This window comes from Tupaia chinensis, unplaced genomic scaffold (assembly GCF_000334495.1).
Source record: "Tupaia chinensis unplaced genomic scaffold, TupChi_1.0 Scaffold143676_1, whole genome shotgun sequence".
Taxonomy (NCBI): domain Eukaryota; kingdom Metazoa; phylum Chordata; class Mammalia; order Scandentia; family Tupaiidae; genus Tupaia; species Tupaia belangeri.
In genome coordinates, this window is record NW_006203524.1 from 408034 (window position 1) to 430902 (window position 22869).

The 22869-nt window shown below is 40.0% G+C and overlaps 1 protein-coding gene across 1 annotated transcript in view; it reads left to right on the plus strand.

The window, feature by feature from the left end:
- The window catches only part of LOC102484295 (zeta-sarcoglycan-like), a 244437-nt gene that overhangs the window by 167422 nt on the left and 54146 nt on the right, over positions 1–22869 (plus strand). Inside the window, exon 5 of the mRNA XM_027766773.1 lies at positions 21259–21381. Within this exon, the coding sequence (XP_027622574.1) occupies positions 21259–21381 (123 nt within the window). The remainder of the gene's footprint in view (positions 1–21258; positions 21382–22869) is intronic.

Sequence of the window (22869 nt, forward strand, 5' to 3'; positions counted from 1 at the left end):
TGTGTTTACAAACAAACAAAAAAACCAGAACCAAAAAAAAAAAAAAAAAAAAAGAAACCTAGATAATTTTTAAATGCTACATTACAATAGGCTAAGATTACCTTGTTATTAAACATAGGAAAACATTATAATACATTTAATGTGGTCTAAGTGCTTACAAAGTCTGCAGTAATGTACAGCTATGTCCAGGGCCTTCTCCCTGACTCACGCTTGCCAGCTCACCCAGAGCAAGATTCGGTCCTGCTAGCTCCATTCACGGTGACTGTCCTACACAGGGAGACCGTTTTTAACTCTTTTTATACTGTATTTTCACCACACATGTTCTATTTAGATACACGAATACTCAGCACTGTGTGGCGAATGCTGACAGCATCCAGTACAGCTGCAGGTTTGCAGTCCAGGAGCCGTGGGCTGCACGGTAGAACCCCAATGTGAGGCAGGCTGCTCCCTTCGAGATCTGTGTGAGCCCAGGGCACGGCTCTCACGCAGTGGTGAACTCTCCTCATGTCCAGTTTTCAGAAAGTGCCCCGTGACCCTGCAGTGCATGTCTGAGCGTTTCAGATACTGGTAAAGTTAGTCTATCGGCGTTGACTAATGAGAACGAAATCCAGATTTGATTGATTGCTTAGCGTGATAAAATATTATAGTCCACATACATAACTAAACTATTGATTAGACTGTATGAAATGAAAACAAACTTGTGTCATAATGTCTAATTTAAAAGAAAGTTACCTCCTCTCAGTTAATATTAGTCCTTGCAGCAGACTGTGTAAGTTTTATTGCTGTACCAACCATTACTGTTGGAACACCCTATTTTATAAAGTACTAAATCTCACCACGTTCTAATAAATTGTGGTGATAAATTCTGGTAGCTTTACGTTTATAGAGATACTTTTATAAAGCTAATTTTGCTTTAGTGGCATTATTGAGTAAACGGTTCTCAAATCATGAGAGATGAGGCAAACACAGAAGAAATTACAGCCTATTTCACGTCTCTTATAAACATTGTCTTTCTTTGTACTGTATCTTTTAGCCTCCAAAATGGTCATTTGCTTTTTAAAGATGTCCTCGCCGGGATCAATAGATTTATTCAGTGACTGTCATGAGGAAGTGACATTGATAAGCATAAGCAGTGAGCTCTGTACGTTTGTTTAGTAATTCCAATATTCTGTAATTTCCTGAGGTGCACAAGTTTTACCGTATTTAATAAGTACTTTTAAATTTATTTTCAATTAATGCTTTAGATTTATATCAGACTGAATAAACATAGTATAAATACCACTTCATTATTCCATTTCTTGGAATCTACTATGTGGCCAACCTAGAGAGTATAATTTTTAAATTATAGAAGTGTTATTGGGAGAGGGGGTTATTTGTGTTCTATTTATAAAAAAAAATCATGCACAATTTATACATATCTGTCCATACAAAACTAAACTCAGATTAAAATTCTGAAATCAACAGCCATTCTTCAATAAGTAGCTTATTAAAGTTTTACACATTTCAATAATTTGATTTTAGATTCTATGTTATTCTTGGAGAAAATTTACATTACATGAAAATGATGACAGTCTTATATTTAATTCTATTGTAAACAAAACTGTTTAAGGTTTATTTTCTAACATAATTTATATTTATATATTGGCCTTGTGCTTGTTAATGATTATTTCTCACAAGTGTCACTAGTCTGAAAATGTTTTTAGCCTTCGATCTTGATGATAATTTTGTTAGGCAAAAAGGTCATGCATTAGCATTTTACTTGATGTAAAACTTTTCCTAGATAATATTTTTATTAGTTGAATTATATACTCACTCACCCAAACATTTTATATGGTCAAGTCTTAACTCATTAGTTCTTTAAAAATATGATCTTATTTTAAGATAGGCCTTATTTAGAGATAGAGAGATAATTAAGTTGAAATGAGATCATTATGGATTAGAATCCAAGCACTGTTATAAAAAGTTAAGAAACTTGGACATAAATATATCCATACAGGGGACCAGCAATTAGTGTAATGACTCCATTGCTGGACTCCCACGTAGTTGACCACTGTTCACGTCCCAGACCCAGTGGCTTAAAACTCATGCCGGGTGCGTGTGCGTGCGTGCCCAAGATCCCAAGAGGAGAATGGAGGAGAAGGGATTGCAGTGTGGCCATCTCGAAAGAAACTGTGAAAAGATATTGAAGAAAGGCCTGTAAGAAATCCTTTCCTCAGAGCCTGTAGAAGGAGCCCAATCCGCTAATAACTTTATGTCTGGCTTCCAGTCTCCAGAGCTGTGAGACAGTACACTCATTGTGTAACTACCAGTTGGTGCTGCTTTGTTCCTGACGACCTGGCAAATTGATACAATATCCCATTATCTTCTTTCAGTTTGTATGAAGAGGCAACATCAGATTAAATATTGTTATTGGGATGAAATGTATCTTTATTCACTGAACATCATTTCTTTATCATTGTAATGTTCTGCATATTCACTAAGATATGCTGCGGTGTGATTTACTAGGGGCAGTGGGTCGGGTATAGAGTGAGTCCCTCAGATCTGTGTCTTCCGTCACTCATGAAACTGTGTGCCTCACTCACACGCTCCTCTTTGTTCGGAACCCTCCCTAAGTGTGTCTTAGAAGACTGTGTATACTCAAGCATTTCAGCACATTTGTTGGACGGATTTTCCCTTTTTCATAAAATGGTTTGACGTCCTTGTAAAAAGGATGCCGAACAGTTTATTGACCATATACGTAGTCTATTTACAGACGAACTACTCTGATAAACGGATGCATTTCCAATGTGTACACTGTGTTACACTGCCTTGATTCATGCACTTTCAGAGAATATTGAAAACAAGTAGTGTAGGTCAGCCCTGTCTAGTGGTTAAAGGAGCGTGAGCCCACACCAGTGTGTATGCATGCCCAAAATCCCAGTAGGATGAAGAAATGGAAAACTAGGAATTGTGACGTGACCTTGCCCCATGGAGGATGCTTTCCTCTCTCTCTGTTGAGCATTCATGCCCTCTGGAAATTGAAATAATAAAAATAAATAAAAGAAAGAAGATAAGTAATGTAAAGTGCATCAATTTTGCCCTTCTTCTTAAAGATTATACTTAATATTCCAGATCATTTCTCTTTCTGTATAATTTTTAATTAACTTATCAAAATTAAATTGTAGGGAACCAGCAGTTAGCGTGATGGCTATGTTGCTGGACTCCCACATAGTCAACCATGGTTTGCGTCCCGGACCCGGTAGCTTAGAACTCACGCCGGGTGCATGTGCATGAGTGCCCAAGATCCCAAGAGAAGAATGGAGGAGAAGGGATTGCGGCATGACCATCCCCCCTGGGAGGTGATTTCTCGCTTTCTGTCTCTCTGTCTCTCTCTGTCTGTCTGGTGAGTGCACGCGCCCTATAGTGAAAACCTCTCAAAAAAAATTAAATTGTATTGAATTTATATATTTTAACTGTCTTCTGTTACATTCTTTTTGAAAAAAGAATTGTTTATTTAATTTTCTTAATTATTATTATTTTTAATTTATTAAGAGATAAGGACAAAGAAAGAAACTGAGAACTCAAGCCACCAGGTCTAGAACTCAAACTATAGTCAGTCACGTGGAAGTCCAGCACCTCAACCACCACGGCGCCTCTTGGCCTCTCTGTGACATTCTTAATATAAGTATCTAAAGCTCTATTTTTCAATATTATTAATATTATAAAGCAATTTTCTTTTTCTCCAGTAATCTTCCTTGCCAAGAATTTCACTTAGCAGATCTTTAAATCACCATTTGTTTCCTGTCATTATAACTTTTTCAGTCATGTGTATTTTAGCATATTTGTTTTCATGTCTAAATGTGTCACTTTTAAGACATGTAGACTTCAATGTTTTTACATTTTTAGTGTACTGTTTAGTGTTTGTCCATTTATATTAAAAATGTAATTATTGATTTGTTCTCCTTGCCACCCAGTTTTAATTTTTTTCATTTAATTTTATTTTTCTATTTATTTTCGAGAGAGATTTTCTGCTATAGTACATGTGCACTTGCCAGAGAGACAGAGATGAAGAGACAGAAAGTAAGAAATCATCCCCCTGGGGGATGGCCACAAAGGAATTCCTCCTCCTCCAGTCTCCTCTTGGGACTTTGTGTACTCATGCACATATGCCCAGCATGAGTTTTAAGCTGCAGGGTCCAGGACTTGAACCACAGTTGGCCATGTGGGAGTCCAGTGACATAACAACCACTCCATCTGCCAGTCCCTTTGCCTCCCATCTTGCTGTTTTCCTGTTTACTCCCTCTATCTTATGCTCTTTTTATCCCTTGTTTATGCCCCTGTTTCATCAACTGAATACTTTTCAGTTGTCCACTTTTATCTGCTGTACGATGTGTAGGTAAGCACCCTTTTATTGTTTCACAGGTTAAGCGAAGCTGGGTTTATCCTTTTCCTAGTCTTCATTTCTCTCCATGTTTCACTGCTCAGGGTTACTATATGCATTTAACTTATCTTCTTATCTTAAAATTAATTTCTCTGCTCAGACTCTTCTCTGCTCATTAAGTTCATCTTCTCTTACATCCTTGAACATATTTTTAATGCCCTCTTCAAACCTTTGTTTGCTAGTTCTAGAATTTGGGAAAATTCTGCTCCTGTTCTTGTTACTGATTTTTTCTTAGTTACCATAATATTTACTGAGTTCTTTGTACACCTAATAATAATTTTACAAAAATGAACTTACGTGTCTTCCTATAAAGGATGTTGGTATTTTCAGGGCAGGGATTAATTTATTGACATATCAGGTTGATTTATTTAAGCTTGATTTTAGACCCTATGTAGACTTGATTTTACACTTGCAAGCCTGGATATAGAATTTCCTTATTCCAAGGATGGAATAGCTTTACTTCTGAATTGTGGCACCTGTGGTCTTGCTCCAGTGTTCAGGGTTCTGGGGAGTATCTGTACTCTATAATTTATTAGAAGTCAAACATCTCGAATTCCACATTTGTAATGTTTGTTTGTCTGGTGCTCCTAATAAATGTTATCTGATAATTGCCCTGTAGCATCTCTTTCTGTATATTCAGCACAGTATTTAAACAGAATTAAGAACATACCTACGTAGGTATCTGGAGCTCCTTCTAAGATCATCTATCTTTATTATATTTTTCCACAAATTACAACCACGTCAACATTCCCGAAATCTTCCTTTCCCTCTCTGCCCACTACTGCCCCTTACCTTGAGTTCCCTGTTCTGGGATTTGTAAATGGTCCCTGGAAGGTACTTGCCATGAACGTGGAGTTCATGGTGTATGTTCTCTTCTCAGAGATCAGCACCAGCCTGTTCTCGCTCTTCAAATTTCCATCTTTCATCAAGCATTCCCTCCATGTATGTCCTCTAGTTTTATTATTATTTACACACAGAAGTAAGTCCAATATTCACTTTTCTAACTTGCTTTTTGAGAGCTATGTGTCAATTATTAACTATTAATCAATAATCCTATTCTTTCATTTTAGTGAGAGAGTAGAACATTCCTACACGTTTGAAAATAGACTTGAAGCTGTATTTATTTGCTAATAACATGAAAGTAATGTGTTGCTTCCAAACGAAGTTTAAAGACAATGTCCGGTTGGGCATATCCCTTTCCGTTATTACCACAATCTTCAAAGAAAGTAGGAGAGGAAGCCTTCTTTGTTTGACTCTCTCAGAGCTCACCGTGGTCAAATCACTCTGCCGACCCTCACTGGACATAAGCATGAAGACGAAACACACTGGCTGGACTAAGCCATGTAATTGGGGAAATTGATTCACCGCATCATAGGCTAGAGCGTCCTTTCTGATACAAGAGCTTTCATCTAAATATTCTGGTCATTTTTACAGACAGCAAATCTTATTTGATATTTCTTTGGAAATCATAAATAATACTTTTAAAAACAATTATACAAATTCCTTGTAATAAAAAAATGCATTTGCTATAATATATCGATAAGTGCACAGTTGCCTAAAAATATAATATTTATTATAATTATTATAATCATAATAAAGATAGCTCATACTAGGGTTTATTTTTTTAATTCTTTGCATTTAACTTTATTTATTTATTTTTAATTTGACCAGAGAGGAACAGAGAGAGAGAAAGAGAGAAAGCAAGCCACCAGGTCCAGGACTTGAACCATGGTTGGCCATGTGGGAGTCCAGTGCCCTTAACCACCATGCCACCTGCCGGCCTCTATAATAGATTTCTTAAATGGTTTATCTTGAAGTTTATTTTTGTTCAGTGTTCAATACATTGATTTATTTTATAACACTAAAAGCTTGCACCCATTAAATAGATTTGAGAAACAAGAAAAATTATTATAATCAAGATGAAATAAGATGGAGTTTTCATGTAGACACTAAATGTTAACAATAAGGACACTTTAAATACCTTATTAGGAAACATAAATAGTAGTATAAGTAAATACGCTAGAAATTATTCTGTAAAGAATATGAAAGTTTTTTGATAATATTTTAAAATAGCTTTCTGTCTGAAATGGTTAACCTATAAGTTTTCTTATATTAGAGAAAATAAATATGCATAAAATTAAATGACTTTCAGTATGATATTTAAGTGCTAAATTCATTAGCAAAGTAGCATTTCTTTTTTTTCTTTTTTTCTTTTTTTTTTTTAGGTTTTTGCTGTAGAGTACATGTGCTGGCCAGAGAGAGACAGAGAGTGCGAATGAGAAAGCAGAAAGATGAGAAATCATCTCTCAGGGGAGATGGCCACACCACAACCCTTTCTCCCCCATTTTCCTCTCAGGATTTTGGGTATGCATGGGCATGCACCTAGCATGGTTTTCAAACTACCATTTCCAGGACTCGAACCCCTGTTGGCCATGTGGGAATCCATCACCTTACCCACCATGCCACCTGCTGGCCCCCCCAAAAAAATGTTTTTAAAAATATCAAGAAAAAGTAATTTTGAAATTTGGTACAAAGCTTTAATTTATGTCTACCATGAGACTGTACTTTTAGTTCAATATCTCTGTGCATTACACTGTTGCAGCTAAACAAGTTGTATTTCATAAATGTAGAGGTACATGTATATAAATAAGTTAGAAATTTATTTTCATGAACTTTTGTTTGTAACGTGTTTGTAGTGTAACATAAAAACATCTTCTTAAGATGGTAATTGCTATTTGGAAAAAAAAAGTCATAAAATTTAAGTTGGAAAGAAAAAAATAAGCATGAAGAAATTATGCAAAACTATCCTGGTAAATGTGTCAAAAGATAGCAGAAGACCAGAGCAGCTGATGAATGCAAAAGAGAAAAAAAATTCTGAGGGTTTATTCATTTTTCTTCTTTATGAAACACATTAGAAATAAACAGTAACAGGCTATAGCAGGGAAAAAAATTAGTCAGATATTAGAAAAGAAGGGGGCTTCCAACTTTCTCACCTCTACCCATATCCCTTTCATACATGATGCAGCACCGTTTAAACATTGTCAGTGCTTGCCAAAGGGAGTGATGGAGAGATGATCAGAAAACACTGGAATGCTGACCCTTCTTTCTCTGTTACAGAAGGATTGACCAACACCAGAGCTGGAAACAATCTCCTTTCTTTCCTTAAGTATTCACTGAAAAATTCTGGAAGTATTTATGACTTGCCAGTTTTTGTTTCAATTTTTCCTTGGAATTGGAAGAACAAGATGCCTACTCAAATAACTGAACTCGGAAAGATCTGCACAGAATATTGCCCTGTCCGTCAACTTTGTGTAGTTCGCAGTTTGGAAATGCTCCAATTTTGTTAAAAGGCAGAACATCTTCCATTCACATTGTTTAATTGCACTCCTCAAACAAAATAGTAGGTTAAGAATATCTGCACTGGGGACCAGCAGTTAGCGTAACAGCTATGTCACTGGACTCCCACGTAGTCAACCGCGGTTCGTGTCCCGGACCCAGTGGCTTAAAACTCACACCAGGCATGTGTGCGTGCGTGCCCAAGATCCTGAGAGGAGAATGGAGGAGAGGGGATTGCGGCATGACCATCCCCCCTGGGGGGTGATTTCTTGCTTTCTCGTCTCTCTGTCTCTCTGTGTCTGTCTGGCAAGCGCACGCGCCCTATAGCAAAAACCTCTCCAAAAAAAAAAAAAGAATGTCTGCACTTATTTCATTTAGACATCATGGTCAATACAGACGGGATAAAAAAGTAAGTTTTACCTGATCTTCCCAACATGTGTAGAAACCAGGACCAGGAAGAATAGTATATATATAGTCTTTCATAAAATGGCTGATTAAGTAATCATACAAATATTATTCTTTTAGGAATAATCATATCCATGAAACTAAGGTCAGATTTGAATTGGCCTAAATGAAGGAAAGTTTGCCTAAAACCAAGGTTATGAGATCATTTGCTTCAAGATATTTTAGTACATCTATTCACAACATTATATCCTATCTTTATTTATTTTTTTTTTTGGAGAGATTTTCACTGTAGGGCGCGTGCGCTCGCCAGACAGACAGAGAGAGACATAGAGACAGAAAGCGAGAAATCACCCCCCAGGGGGGATGGTCACGCCGCAATCCCTTCTCTTCCATTCTCCTCTCGGGATCTTGGGCATGCACGCACACGCGCCCGGCGTGAGTTTTAAGCCACCGGGTCCGGGACACGAACCGCGGTTGACTACGTGGGAGTCCAGTGACATAGCCATTATGCTAACTGCTGGTTCCCTATCCTATCTTCTTTTACAATTTTTTAATTAAATAAGGATGATGATGATAATGTGTGTGTGTGTGTGTGCATGTGCGAGTGAGGAGATACAGTGATTACTGAAAGCGAAAGATTACTAGAATTTGCATTTAATAAGGATAAACATAAGAAAGAGAAAGATAATAATACATCAAAAGCTCAAAGAAGATTAAAAAAAGAAAAGTTCAAAATGTGAGTAAAAGAAACCCATTTCAAATTCATGGCCTGTCAACACGGCAGAGCGAGTAAGTGGATGCCCACCTGCAGAGTCTGTCTCTGACTGGATCCACATGCTTAAGCGTGGCCTCAGAAACGTTTTCTTGCCTGCTTTTCCCTCTCTGTTCCTCTCTCTCTTTCCGTAACTAGCTGACCCCCAGGTTCCCATGCGGGGATGTAGCTAGCCTGAAATGTTCACGTTTGTATCATGCTCCGTGCCAGTGGCCTAAAGGAAGGTGCCTCTTTTTCAAAACTTACACAAAAACTCAGGAGAGTGGCTGAAAGTCAGCGCTTTGGTGGGGCCTGGAGCGCTGCTGATAGTACAGGAAGCCTCCCGGGTCCTCACGGGACTGCTTCGTCACTAAGTAAGACTGAGGAGGGATGTCCAGAGAGGAAAAACATGCAAGAAAACCCAGCAAGGACAACAAAACAACAGAAGGATGGTGTTAAAGCCAGCGAAGGAAATAGTTCTAGAGAAGTGGGTGAGGGCCAGCCAGACGGTGCAGCGGTTGAGGACTGGATCCCAGCTGATCAGAAGGTGAGATCCGACGCCTGGACCCACGCTCGTGCAGGGAGTGCGAGTGCGAAATGCCCGATGTCCCCAAAGGGGAATGAAGAGAAGGGATGCAACGCGGCCCTCTCCCGGGGGTGCTTTCTCCCTTCCTCTCGTGCGCATGTGCACAAGACCTATAGCAAATTTTTAAAAGGGGGAGGAGGGTTTGACTCACCTTACCCACCACGTGCCTGGTGTGGGTTGTATGGAGATGTGCCTAGCCACCCTCAACCAGGAGCTTAACCCACCTGACCCGGCTCCAAATGGGACCTCCAGGGTGCACTGACATCTCCAGTGAATATTTCATTGTTAAGAAAATTGCAAAAAGACAAGCTGGAGCTCCATTCCATGAGTAACCCTTGGTCACGTCTCTCCAGTTTGTGGATATGGAAGTATTACCCAGTTGGGGTGGCCTGTGTCAAGGTGAAATAAGTCTTTCTGTTAGCACAACTGGAACAGTTCAGGAAGACACGATGAGACCACCTTTTTAAAATTGTTTTTAAAATTTTATTTATTACTATTATTTTTTCAAATTTGACCAGAGAAACAGAGAAAGAGAGAAAGTGAGAAAGCAAGCTGCCAGGTCTGGGACTCAAACTGCAGCCTGCCATGTGGGAGTCCAGCACCCTTTATAATAAGGAGGTCAATGGAAAACTAGTTTATTAGAAGGGGGACATGGCATTACTGAGCTGTAGCCATTCTGAATAGCAGCAATGACATGGCACACACAAGAACGCTGTGTCGGAAAATGTCATGTTGGGACCAGCAGTTAGCGTAATGGCTATGTCGCTAAACTCACATGTAGTAGACCGCGGTTGGAGTCCTAGACCTGGAGGCTTAAACTCACGCTGGGTGTGTGTGCGTGTGTGCCCAAGATCCTGAGAGGAGAATGAAGGAGAGCAGATTATGGTGTGGCCATCCCTCTGGGGGGTGATTTCTCACTTTCTGTCTCTCTGTCTCTCTCTGCCTGTCTGGGGAGCGCACCCGCTCTATAGCAAAAACCTCTCCAAAAAAAAAAAAAGAAAAGAAAAGAAAGTGTCATGCTTGCAAGCCTGGTTTAAAGGAGGACCTCCAAAAACCTAAAGGTGGCTGAATAGGTGTAGCAAAATCAACAAGAGGACTTCATTTAGCTGCCCGGCTCATCATTCACACAGTGAGACCCAAGTCCAGGAGCCACTATCGCTCAGCAGCTGGGATCCCTGCAGCTGCCACGGAAGTGAACTTCAGCAGGCAACAGGGCAGTCAGGGTCTCCTGCTGGCGCCCGTGTGGTCAGTTCTGCAGACCGAGGTTGTCCTTGAGAGGAGGCAGCACACAGAGCACCTCACACTGTAAGGACAGCCCGGAGACTCCCGGGGAAGCCACTGGGAAGGTGGTGTTTGCTGTCTCTGAACCTGAAGAGAGGGACTCACCAGCTTTCCTTGAAAAAGGCTGTATGGAAAAGTGGAAAACAAGTCGGAAAGCGCGCCCCCTGGTGTTTCCACTGGTCCGCTGTTGTCACAGCGTGGAGGTGATTCCGAAAGGGACAGGTCTGCTGGGGAGAAGGGAAACAGTGGTTGCAGGGCTCCAGCCGGGAAACGACAGCCGGAGCGAGGGCACTGGGGTGTGGCAGTGTGAAATACTCAGTACGGAAACTGAGCTGGGTCTGGTGGCTGATGAGATACAGAAGAGCAAAGAGGGTTAAGCACGTCTCCTAGGTTTCTGGCTTTAATGGCTGGATTGCTATGCCACCAGCGAGTTAGCAGATAGAGAGGGGAAATTTTAGAGAGGGATGCTGACAGATGCTCCTCTGAATGTGTTAAACTTAGGGCTCGGTGGAGCCTCAGGGCAGATGGTCAGCAGGCCCTGCGTGTCAGTCCGATGCTGATGAAGGAAGTCTAGGCTAGAGTAGTTCCACTTCCAGAGGCCAGGGCACCACGTGACACGGGGCGCTTGTTCTCTGGTGTTTCCACACCTCAGGCGATAGAGGTCAGCAAGGATGGCCCTGCAGGGCTGCTGTGACCCAGCTAAGGTGTAACCATGCCGCCATGACAGTTTATGGAGTACCTCTCCCAGATCTAGAGGAACAGAAAAGACATCTTGACCCTCAGCACCCAGAAAAGTGGTCAACACTTGCCATCTTCTTTTTAAAGCCTTTTATGAATAATATATTAAATGATAATGGAATGATGATAAGCAATTTTGTTAGGCATTTCAGTAAGAATCTAAACATGCCAAGCCTCTCTGTAGAAGCCAGTTTTGCTGCTGGGGCATGATGGAAGGTGAGAGAGCACTGTCACACATGCTTTCAGTAAAGTGGCTGCTCTATGTCCCTATCCCCAGGTACCACATGGCAGAGGATTTTTGATGAAATAACTAACCGAATGAGGGTAACATTCCTTCTTTGTCATGAGCAATATATTGTTATATAGTTCATATATTGTTATCTATCTTACAGTTTACTGAATTTGAGAAAATTAACCTGCAATATTGTAGTAGGAGGGCTCAAGAGTTTGAAATTTGGGCTTCTCTAATAAATCTGATCAGCATTCATGAAACAGAAGTGAATGTAATGGTGACAATACCGTGAAAAGTTCAAGTGATATAAAGACAGGAGTTGGGCACTTAATTTACTCACCTGAAGGTTATTGGAAATATTGATGATAAAATGCTTGATAGGAGTTGGCTTTAAGAAGAGCATGAATAGAGGAATTAGAAATAGTGTGTCATCAGACTCTCAAATGTTTCTGCAGAGATGGGGACAAAAAAAAAAGTAGTATCTGCAAGACAGTATTAGAGTCAACACAAATTATTTATATATATATATATATATATATATTTTTTTTTTTTAGAGTCAACACAAATTATTTATATATATATATTTTTTTTTTTACATAGTTTTCCTAGGGGGTATGCACTTATAGGAGAGATACAGAGAGAGAGGACATGGAAAATCACCCCCCAGGGGGCACGGCTATGCTGCGACTTCTCCATTTTCCTGCTGGGATTGTAGGCCTACAGCAACCGGAGCCTGCTTTGATTTCCGAGCCACCTGGTCGACCACACCGAATTCAGCTGCCTTAACCTCTGAGCCACCTGCTCTCTCCAGAAATATATTTTTTATTTTGTTACACATCTTTAGCAAAAAATAATTCAAAAAAAATATTAATCTTGTGATACACCAAATGGTATCTTCTCCCATAGGTATATAGTACAGGAATGTAATTTATCTACAGAAAAATCTCTCATCACTTCATAGTCTGCAGTCAAGCTGACTTAGCTGTTTGTGAAATATAGACCCATTTCTTTCTTCTTTTTCTTTATTAGTTTTTTTGCCAAAGAGCATGTGTGCTCAATGGACAGAGACAGTGAGAGGAAAAGTGAGAAATCACCCCCCAGGGCGATGACCATGCTGCTACTCCGCTCCTGCATTCTCTTCCTGGGATTGTAAGCACGCACACACGCCTGGAGCGATTCTCAAGCCTCCGGCCAAATTGACCATGTGGGAGCCTAGCTCTTTAGCCACGATGCTAACTGCTGGCCCAAGCCACATTTCTTAAATGTTAGTTCTTTTATTTATTTATTTATTTAGAGATTTTTGCTATAGGGCCCGTGCGCTCGCCAGACAGACAGAGAGAGACAGGGAGACAGAGAGATAGAAAGCGAGAAAAAAATTACCCCCCAGGGGGGATGCCACGCTGCAATCCCTTCTCCTCCATTCTCCTCTCGGGATCTTGGGCACGCACACACATGCGCCCAGCGTGAGTTTTAAGCCACCAGGTTCGGGACGTGAACCACGGCTGACTACATGGGAGTCCAGCGACATAGCCATTAACGCTAACTGCTGGTCCCAAATGTTAGTTCTTTGGTTTCCTCACTGGTCATATTGAGTTCTGCCTCTATGGTTGTGGTGAAGACCACATTTTCATCTTACTTTGTAAATGCTGCCTCAGTTGTGGCACCCGGCCGGGGACTGAGCAGTCACGGGGAGACGGCAGCACGGTATTGCATCCCTCGTCTGGTCACGCTGGCACTTGGCATAAAGTCGCTGTCGGTCGTAATGGCCTCCTTGTCCACTCTCCCTGTCCACAGCATGGCTAACTCTGCATTTTCTTTGAAAAAGTTAGGGACAAAGTTTTAAAAAAGTACTTAGCATTTCCTTTTTCAGAAATGTAAAAAAATACATTTTCTGCAAATGGTGCTGCTGTGTATCACCAAATTGCTACGATAACCTCGTCCATGCACGCATACCCCCACACACTTTTCTTTAAAGGCATAGCAATCTGAAAAAATAAAATGAAAAAAAACAACCCTCAGAATCCACTACAGTCTTATAAAAAGTGCAGGATGTTAAACCAATGCTGAAATTGTTGGGTGACAGAAGAAGTTACAGATTCCTTATAATCTAGCCTAGGATTTTTAAGTTGAACAAGGTCTGTATTCATAAAACCAGGAATTCCAACTTCCAAATTGGTCACACAGAAAATCACTTTCTCAAAATGCAATAGTCAGAGGAAATATTGTGCTGGAAAGAAACGGCTTCTTAAGAACACGTGGGGGAATCTCAGATGCCTCACTCTCGATTCTAGAAAGAGAAGGAAAAGTATATGAGGAGTTATACCCTGACTCTCCTGTAGTTGATTTACAGCTTTTTCATGGTCTTACAACAAAGAAATTAGAGTGCTCCTAAATTGGTAATGTTTTCCAGGAATTTGGTGGACAATACACGGTTTCACATGGTACAAATCTTAAACTCAGGACTTTAGGAATTCCCAGTCCTTCTAAACTTGAATTATCATGTGAATACCATGGCATATATGAATGAGTCAGCCCACATGAAATGAACACATTGAGAATAATTTATTAGAAAATAGTAAAACAGGGACCAGCAGTTGGCATAATGGCTATGTCACTGGACTCTCATATAGTTGACAGCTGGTTCGAGTCTCTGACCCGGTGGCTTAAACTCACTCCAAGCACATGTGCGTGCATGCCCAAGATCCCAAGAGGAGAATGGAGGAGAAGGGATTGTGGCATGGCCATCCCCCCTGGGGGGTGATTTCTCACTTTCTGTCTCTCTGTCTCTCTCTGTCTTTCTGGGGAGCGCACATACCCTATAGCAAAAACCTCTCAAAAATAAAAAAATAAAATAAAATACACTATTGATAGATTTTAACATAGTCATCTCAATAATACATTGGAAAGTCAAAAACTTTATAAGTACTTGGAGTATTTGAGTACATCAACCGAGTTCATTTATTGGGAAAGTTAAATAGATCATCTCTTCCAAGAGTTATAAAAAAGAGAAGGGACAAATAAATAATAATTAATAAGAATTTACAATCAAGAACATGTCAGAGATAGAAATAATGTTATACCCACTGGATCTTAGAAATGCCACATACTGAGAGGAAGGGTGATCTCTGAGGTCACTGTTGATCCAGTGGAGAAGCCTTCACCCTGACTCAGGGACATGCGTGTGCCCCAGACTGAGGCTTAACCCAGACAACAGAGCATGCCCCACCATGCCCCCGCCGTCAGCCCCAAGACTACCAGGAATCAAGTAACATAAAAACATAAAAAATAGATCCCCTTGGGGCCTGCAGGTTGTGTGGTGGTGGTTGGTGGTTAAGGCACTGGACCCCCACATGACTGACTACAGCTCCAGTCCTAGACCCTGTGGCTTCAAACTCAGGCTGGGCACATGTGCATGCATGCCCAAAATCTCAATAGGAGAATGGAGGAGAAACAAAAAGGCAAGAATAAAACAACTAATGTCTAAAAGACAAAGCAATCATTATTACAATAAATCCTAAAAGTCAGCTAAATGATTATCAGTGGGATATGGATCACAAGTTGAGATCATATCTATTTGTTTATTTTTATTTATTTATTTATTCATTAGAATTATTTATTTATTCATTCATTCATTTATTTTAATTTGACAAGAGAGAGAGAGGGGAAGTGAGAAAGCAAGCCACCAGGTCCAGGACTTGAACTGTGGTTGATCATGTGGGAGCGTCCAGTGCCTTAACCACCATACCACCTGCTGGTCTCCCATATCTATTTAGATATAGATCATATCTATTTCAATATAGCAGTGAAGAAGACTAGACTAGAACTACATGTATTAAAATAGATGAGTATGTCAACCCTACTACTCTTTGCAAAAAACCTAGTTACCGAAGAACTTAAGTAATATAAAGATGTATATGTGTGCATATAATGCAACTAAGAAAATACAATACACACATAAGAAGTAAAGCTCCAGAATTATATGATCAAAACTTATTTCACAATAACACTGACTCCCCTGGCGCTCTCTATGGATGAAAGGACATGTGATTAGGAAAGAATAAAACTTAAAATTTCACTTACGCTGAGAATAACAGCTGTTTTATTGGCTGGTGTTGAGTAAAATTATATATGCAATTTTTATGCATTCGTTTTCCTTTAATTTGCTATAGAGTGCATGTGCTGACTGAACAGAGGTGAGGTGTGTGGGGTGAGACGTTACCCGCCTAACAGAGATAGGTACCTATGTCACAATCTTTTCCCCTCCATTCTCCTCTTGGGATTTTGGGTGTGAACATACAGGCCTCTGTTGTGTTTTTCAAACTGCTGACTGGAACTCGAGGGTACAGTCTGCCATGTGGGATTCAGTTGCCCCAACCATCACACCAGCTGATCATTTATATAGGTTGTAAATGCTTTTGTAGAAAGGAAGCTAAAGGGCCAGTAGGTGGCATGGTGATTAAGGTGCTGAACTCACTCATGGTCGACTGCAGTTCCAGGCCTGGACCCGGTAGCTTGAAAAATCACACCGGGCGTGTGGGTGCAGGCCCAAAATCCCGGGAGGAGAATGGAGAAGAGGGGACTGTGGTGTGGCCATCTTCCCTGGGGGGTGATATCTCAGTTTTCCTGCCCCTGTCTCTCTCCAGAGAGCACAGGTGCCTTATAGTAAAAAATTAAGTAAAAAGAAGATGAAGATGAAGATCATGTACGAGTAGGGATTACGAATGAAGGGGCGATAAGAAAAACATAGACCAGGATGGGGAGCAGTGGGCTCGCAGTTCGAAAACTGTCTTTTACTGAGGAATGACTGTGTACACGGTACTGTTCTAGGTGGTGGGGACACAGGTGGGGAGGTGCGGGGTAAATGCAGTACTTCCTGAACTTCCGTGCTCACGCTGCTGTTGAAAATGGCTGTTCTCCCAACTCCAAAGAGACAGTTCTCTTAGGGAGTGGGAGCAGAAACTTCTCTCGAGCAGGATCTTATGAGAATGACAAATGCCCAGGTGTTTGTCCCGGAGATGCCTCCCAGCTGTCCCATGGTTGAAATTCCTCATTGCTGTTTCCCTTCTCTACCCCAGGACACTCAGAAAATGTGTCCCACAATGAGGTTTCCGTAAAACATGGGATGTAAAATAAAATACAGTGCTTATTTACATTTATAACAGCTTATTTGTTTAGTTGTAAACTTCTTTATTTAGCCCATAGTGAATCTAAATTAGGAGTTTCTGAATGCAGAATCTCATTGACTCTTTTGAACCTTATTTTTGTTTTTCTCACTGGAATTTCTACCCTTTAAAACTCTTCTTCAAGATCTTGAGTATACTGATAGATATATAAAATTAACATATAGAAGTATACTGTAAAGATATATGTGATTCAATGTAATATAAGCAAGATTATGATAATAAATAAATTAATTAATTTTTAAAAAGTATACAGGAAGTAAGAATCCAACATAGCATACTTCAGGAAGACATATCTGACACAAACTGTTATCAAGTTTAATCTTTGCTTTGTTTTCTTTGAATTAGTACTAAATAATTATAAGAGGAGCCACAGAACTATACTGTGTAAGCCTTTTTAGAAATTTTTTATTGAAGAACGTTTCTGGTTCAAGTGTTTGACTGATTGAATATAGAAATTGCCAAGGCAGTAGTTAAATTAACAGTCTCTCAACTCGTCAGCCAAAGGTGCCTTGAGCTATTGAATGGGATTGCAACAAATATGAATATTCTAGGAAGGCCATGAATATTTCTCTCCGGGAAAGAAGAAATTCATGTTGTGGTTTTGTTGCTTTTTAAAAAAAATTAAAGCATACATACAAAACATCAAAACAAAACTGGAGACAATATTTGGATATGTTCTGAATATTCCATCTCTTTATGGGACCTTTTACTTTGCTTGCATGTTTACCGCATTTGCCTGCCAGTTCTCTGTGATCTGTCCCTCCCTCCCTTCTCTGATTTGGGAGTTGTTTGACCCAAACTTCCTCAGGTATTTTCCTACGGATGCAGTAAGTACTGGTACTTAGTTAGCAGTTCATGTTTGAGAGGGCTAGCAAGACATAGCACCTCCTGGCCTATTGGGTCACCCATGGTTACCCGCTAAAGAACAGAGCTCCTTACCCAGGGCTATCCAGGCACATTGCTTTCCGGCTGCCCTGGAAGTTTCATCCGGGAACTGGGCATTCTGCTCCTCTGAACACCTGGCCCCTGCACTGACTTAGTCTAGAAACCATGTGATGCCAGGAATATGAGAGACAGAACAAAGCATGTTACAAAATAAATACATCCAGCTTCATGGGACCAGCAGATAGCGTAATGGTTACGTTGCTGGACACCCATGTAGTCAACCATGGTTTGAGTCCCAGACACAGTGGCTTAAAACTCACATCGGGTGCATGTGTGTATGTGCCCAAGATCTCGAAAGGAGAATGAAGGAGAAGGAATTGCAGTGCGGCCATCCTCCCTGGGGGGTGATTTCTCATTTTCTGTCTCTGTCTGTCTCTTTCTAGACAGAGGGCAAGTGAATGTGCCCTAGAGCAAAAGTCTCTAAATAAATAAATACATAAAAATAAATCCAATTTTGTAAAGTCTAATACATTAAAGTGTAAATGTTTCTAATAATTAACTACATTTTGGATTACATATTTTACTATTTTCCATTTGCAGCAAAGAAAAGGAATGTATATAAATATTCAAAACCGATTCAAAATTATTTTCTGATTTAAAATATTTATTTGTTATCAAGGCATTGCTAATTGCAATTTTGCCTTCTGTAATTATGCTAATATGATGGATTAAGTATAATCTGCAGTATTAATTTTTACATCCATTTTTCAATTGGGTGATCTGCATGCATTTATTTATGACTTTGATGCATCTCATCTATTCTGGTGCATAAATAGTTTCTTGTTTGTTTATTTGTCTCTGCTTATTTAAATTTAATGGATTAAAATTTCAACCCACTTCCCCATATGCAGACACTCTCTTCTTTAATTTTAGTAGTTTGTATGACTCACAGTAGACATTTTATGAGAACACAGTACCTTCCATTTAAAGGCATTAAGTAGTATGACAAGAAAGATCTCACGAATGTGTCTGTGTGTACATTGAATGTGTGTGTGGGTGTGTGACCTGAAGCATTACTATGCCTTTACAGTCAGGGAGCTATATTCTATAAATTAATTAAACTTAGCAATTGACTATACTTGAAGGAAGCAATTTGGTGTAAATGTTAGGGTTTTATGTGTAAAATATCTATATCTTTCAGATTTAATGTATGCCTGAGTCCTTTAAAGATAGATTTAAACGTGGAGGCTCCAAAACGCAGAAGTCACATGTATCAAACGCTGGGCTCAAGCACAGCCTCTTCAATGATTAGAGGCACAAATAGGCACGTTGGTTTCTGATTAGAAGGAAACACAATGAAATAGAAGCTGTTGATGTTTGGAGACCAAATGTAACGACTGTGACCAGGAACAACAGGTCTCCCATGGTGCCCCCAATTTGTCATTGAATTCTACAGCAACTATTTTTTAAAAGAAACAAAAATATATATTTGTATAAAGAAATGAAACAAATTTTAAAAGAAAAAAGAAAAGAAAAGAAAGACTTATTGACCCTATAGTCTAGTGTAAGGGGGTGGGACCACACAACGCCCACTGTGGTTTGAATCCCAGCCCCTTTGGATACATATGGGTGCGTGGCTAAAATTCCTACAGGATGAAGAAAGCAAGGGAAAGAAATTGCTTTGGCATGGCCATGCCCCATTGGGCACTTTCACTGCCAGAGAGTATGTACATGTGTCAGAGAGAGACAGAAACAAAGGGGTGATGGCCCCCCCAGTGGGGGGATGGTCATGCAGCAATCCCTCCTCCTGTCGGAATCTGGGGTACACACACACAAGCACTCGCATACTTTTCAAGATGCTGGGATTTCAAATACTGTCAGCCATGTGAATTCGCCATCAAGCCTAAGTCCAACTGAGAACAGATTTCTAAGAAACAATTCATGATGTTTTGAATTTGACAGCCCACAAAGTGAATAGCAGTTTTATCTTACTTATCCAAGCCCTAGGTGAAACTTTTTTCAATATTTTATGGGGGCTACTATGTACATAATTTCAGGATTTAAGGAAAGCATGCATCTTGTTTTCGGAAAAATAATCTTATACTTTTTGGGGGGTTTAAGTTACACTTTCCTCATTTAATGCTCCTCAGAAGCTGTGACAGTGGGCAGGCATAAGTGTCTACAGCCCATGGGATGGAACGGAGGTTACTGCTAATCTGATATTGGAGACCAAAGAAAGGAAAAGCTGAATTCTAGTTTTCTTTCGTCCACCTCCTAAGTGCCCAGTAGAAACGAGACACATTTCACATTTGGGATATTTTGAATGAAAATACGAGCTCATGTTTTGAGTTTCTACATGTCTTGTATCTAACAAATAATGAACATTTGTAAAGATAAATGAAGAAAAGAACCAACACTGTGCACATACTGTGATCTGCCTCCATCCAGGTCTGGGCTGGACTGTATCTAACGGTCTTCTGATATAGATGACAAAGAGGGGCATTTCAAAGCTTAACCAGAGAAGAAGATGTAAGTCTATACACATGTGTCGTGCTGAAAAAAGTAAACTGATGTCATGAAAATACTGACTTCTCAGGCCTTCCCACTGTCTCAGCTTTCTTCTTCTCCTAAAATTCATCTTCAGGACAATCAGATTTTCTTGCTGAACTCCTCTTCTCAAATTAATGATGTTTCCAAAAATGAGAGCTGGTTTTGTGGGTGAATTAATTTTCCCCACTGGCCAATAAATTTAAAGTAGAACTTCAATTCCATTTTGTAACTACATTCATTTAATACATCATTTCAATAAACCCCAATATGTATTGATTGGAAGATACATTAGGGAGTACTAAGAAAAAACACAAGAAGAGATTAATTTCAGGATTGACTATTAAATGAACTCAAATGTGATGATATGGAGGGGTAGAAAATATCAATATTAGCATCTACAAAAGGTAGAATAATTAAAGATTCACAACTGAATGATGTTTGGCAAGTATCCTGGGGTGTAGCAAATAATGGTACGATTGTCTGCACTGCAGAAAGAAAACTTGAGTCATTCAATTCTCTAGTATTTATTGAACGTCCAGCAGGTGCAAGTCAGCTGTACTGCCAAGCGTTTAGCCCGCAACAGAGAACAAAGGAGAAATGATAGCTCCTTGTGGACATGTGAAGTGTTTTTATCTGGCTCAGCCCACGGACCTGATTAGGACTCTGCCAGGCATTCAGAGATCACATGCGTGCCCAACCATCCTAGCCCAGGGATACTCTTCCAAATTACACAGCCTCCTGAAAAGGATACCCAAAACACTAACCCAGCTGTAAAACATACTGCAGAGATAAACCAAATAAAGTCTGTATTTCTCTCCTTTTTCTGAAAGCATACATGTTGACGGTGTCCTGCGTACCAGTCTCATGTTCAAACCTTTCCTCTAACCGTAGGAGCTGACGCTGTGGAAGCTCAGTGTAAAAGATTTGAAGTGAGAGCGAGTGACGATGGCAGGGTGCTGTTTTCTGCAGATGAAGATGAGATTACCATTGGGGCTGAAAAGCTGAAAGTTACAGGTACTGTAGATTGAGGTCTTGGAACTGTTTACTTCTCGAAAGAATACGCGACTGCACTAGAGGCTGCTTTCTACGATGCATCCTTCATGCCTGTGTCTAAAATTGCGCCTCACATAATATCATGACATCACAATATTTGACCTTCAAATGGAAGGCATTGGTCGTGTTTGCAGAACGGGATGTAAATATTCGCCACTTAATACAATTTCAGAAGTAAAGCTGTGTCTTTCAAGTGGAGGTTTGAGTGGAGGAAATCAAGCGGGTTGGATGGTAGGAGGAAAGAAGGAGTGCATAAAATAGACAGGTGCTTTCCACTTCTGACACTCGGCAGAGGAGACTAAAGGTGAGAGGCAGATGAAAGTTAGAGCTGTGATCTCAAAGTGACAGATATGCAAAAGTAGAACAAAGGTAGAAAGAACAACTTCATGATCAAGGAGAAAACGATGGTAAGATAGGTAAGCTAAATTCTTGTTTTACAGCATTCATACTTGTTTTCAAAAGCATGTCAATCAAGAAACAGTGCCATACACATATTATGTAGAAAAAAACTAATGTCATTATTCTAACACTGACGTCATTAAAGTCAACCAGATGATATTTTTAATTTAAAAAAAAAAAAACTAAGAAAAGCATTGAGAACTGGAACTGAGAGTGAAAAAATTGGATGAAGAAAATTTCAACCACAATTTCTTCTGAATTACTTCAGTTGTAACCCTAACACATATTATTTTGATGAAGTATTTTAAAGAACTTTAAAGGTATCCAAAGAGGTATACATTCTTTTTTCTTGTTTATGTGGTGCCATTATTTAAAAAATATTTTCTTCTCTTTCACTGTCAGTAAGTGCATGTATTCAGCAGAGACAGAGAAAGCACACCCCAAAGAGATACAGTTAGACTGCATGAATGCATGTGTGGCAGGCTGTCAGGGCTCGGATTTGAACCACGGTCGGCGGTGTAGAATACAGTTCCATCTGCGTAGTGCCTAACCACTGCACCACTGGGCTCGCACCATTTTTTTTTTTTTTTCTTTATAGAGATTTTTGCTGTAAGGCACATGCACTTGCTGGAGAGACAGAGAAACAGAATGCAAGAAATCGCCCCCCACGGGGAATGGCCAAACCATAATCTCTTCTCCATTCTCTTCTCAGGATTTTGGGCACACACGCACATGCAATGTATGCAAGTTTCATGCCTTTAGGTCTGAGACTCAAACTGCAATCGACCATGTGGGGGCTGGTCTTAACCATTAGATCACCTGCAGGCCCCAGCTTTTTATTTTTTATTTATTAAGAAAGTAGTAGTATTGTTCATGTCTTGTGCACAGGGCCTGTGTGGATTTCATGAAAATATATTATTAAATGGTTACAAAGTTCGGCAAGCGTTATTGAATGTAGGCGCCTGCTGGGTGTCCCTCTGAGCTGGGTCATTGCCCGCCCACCCTACCTCTGCCCCTGATGGTCCCCACTATTCTCCTGTGAGAATGTCC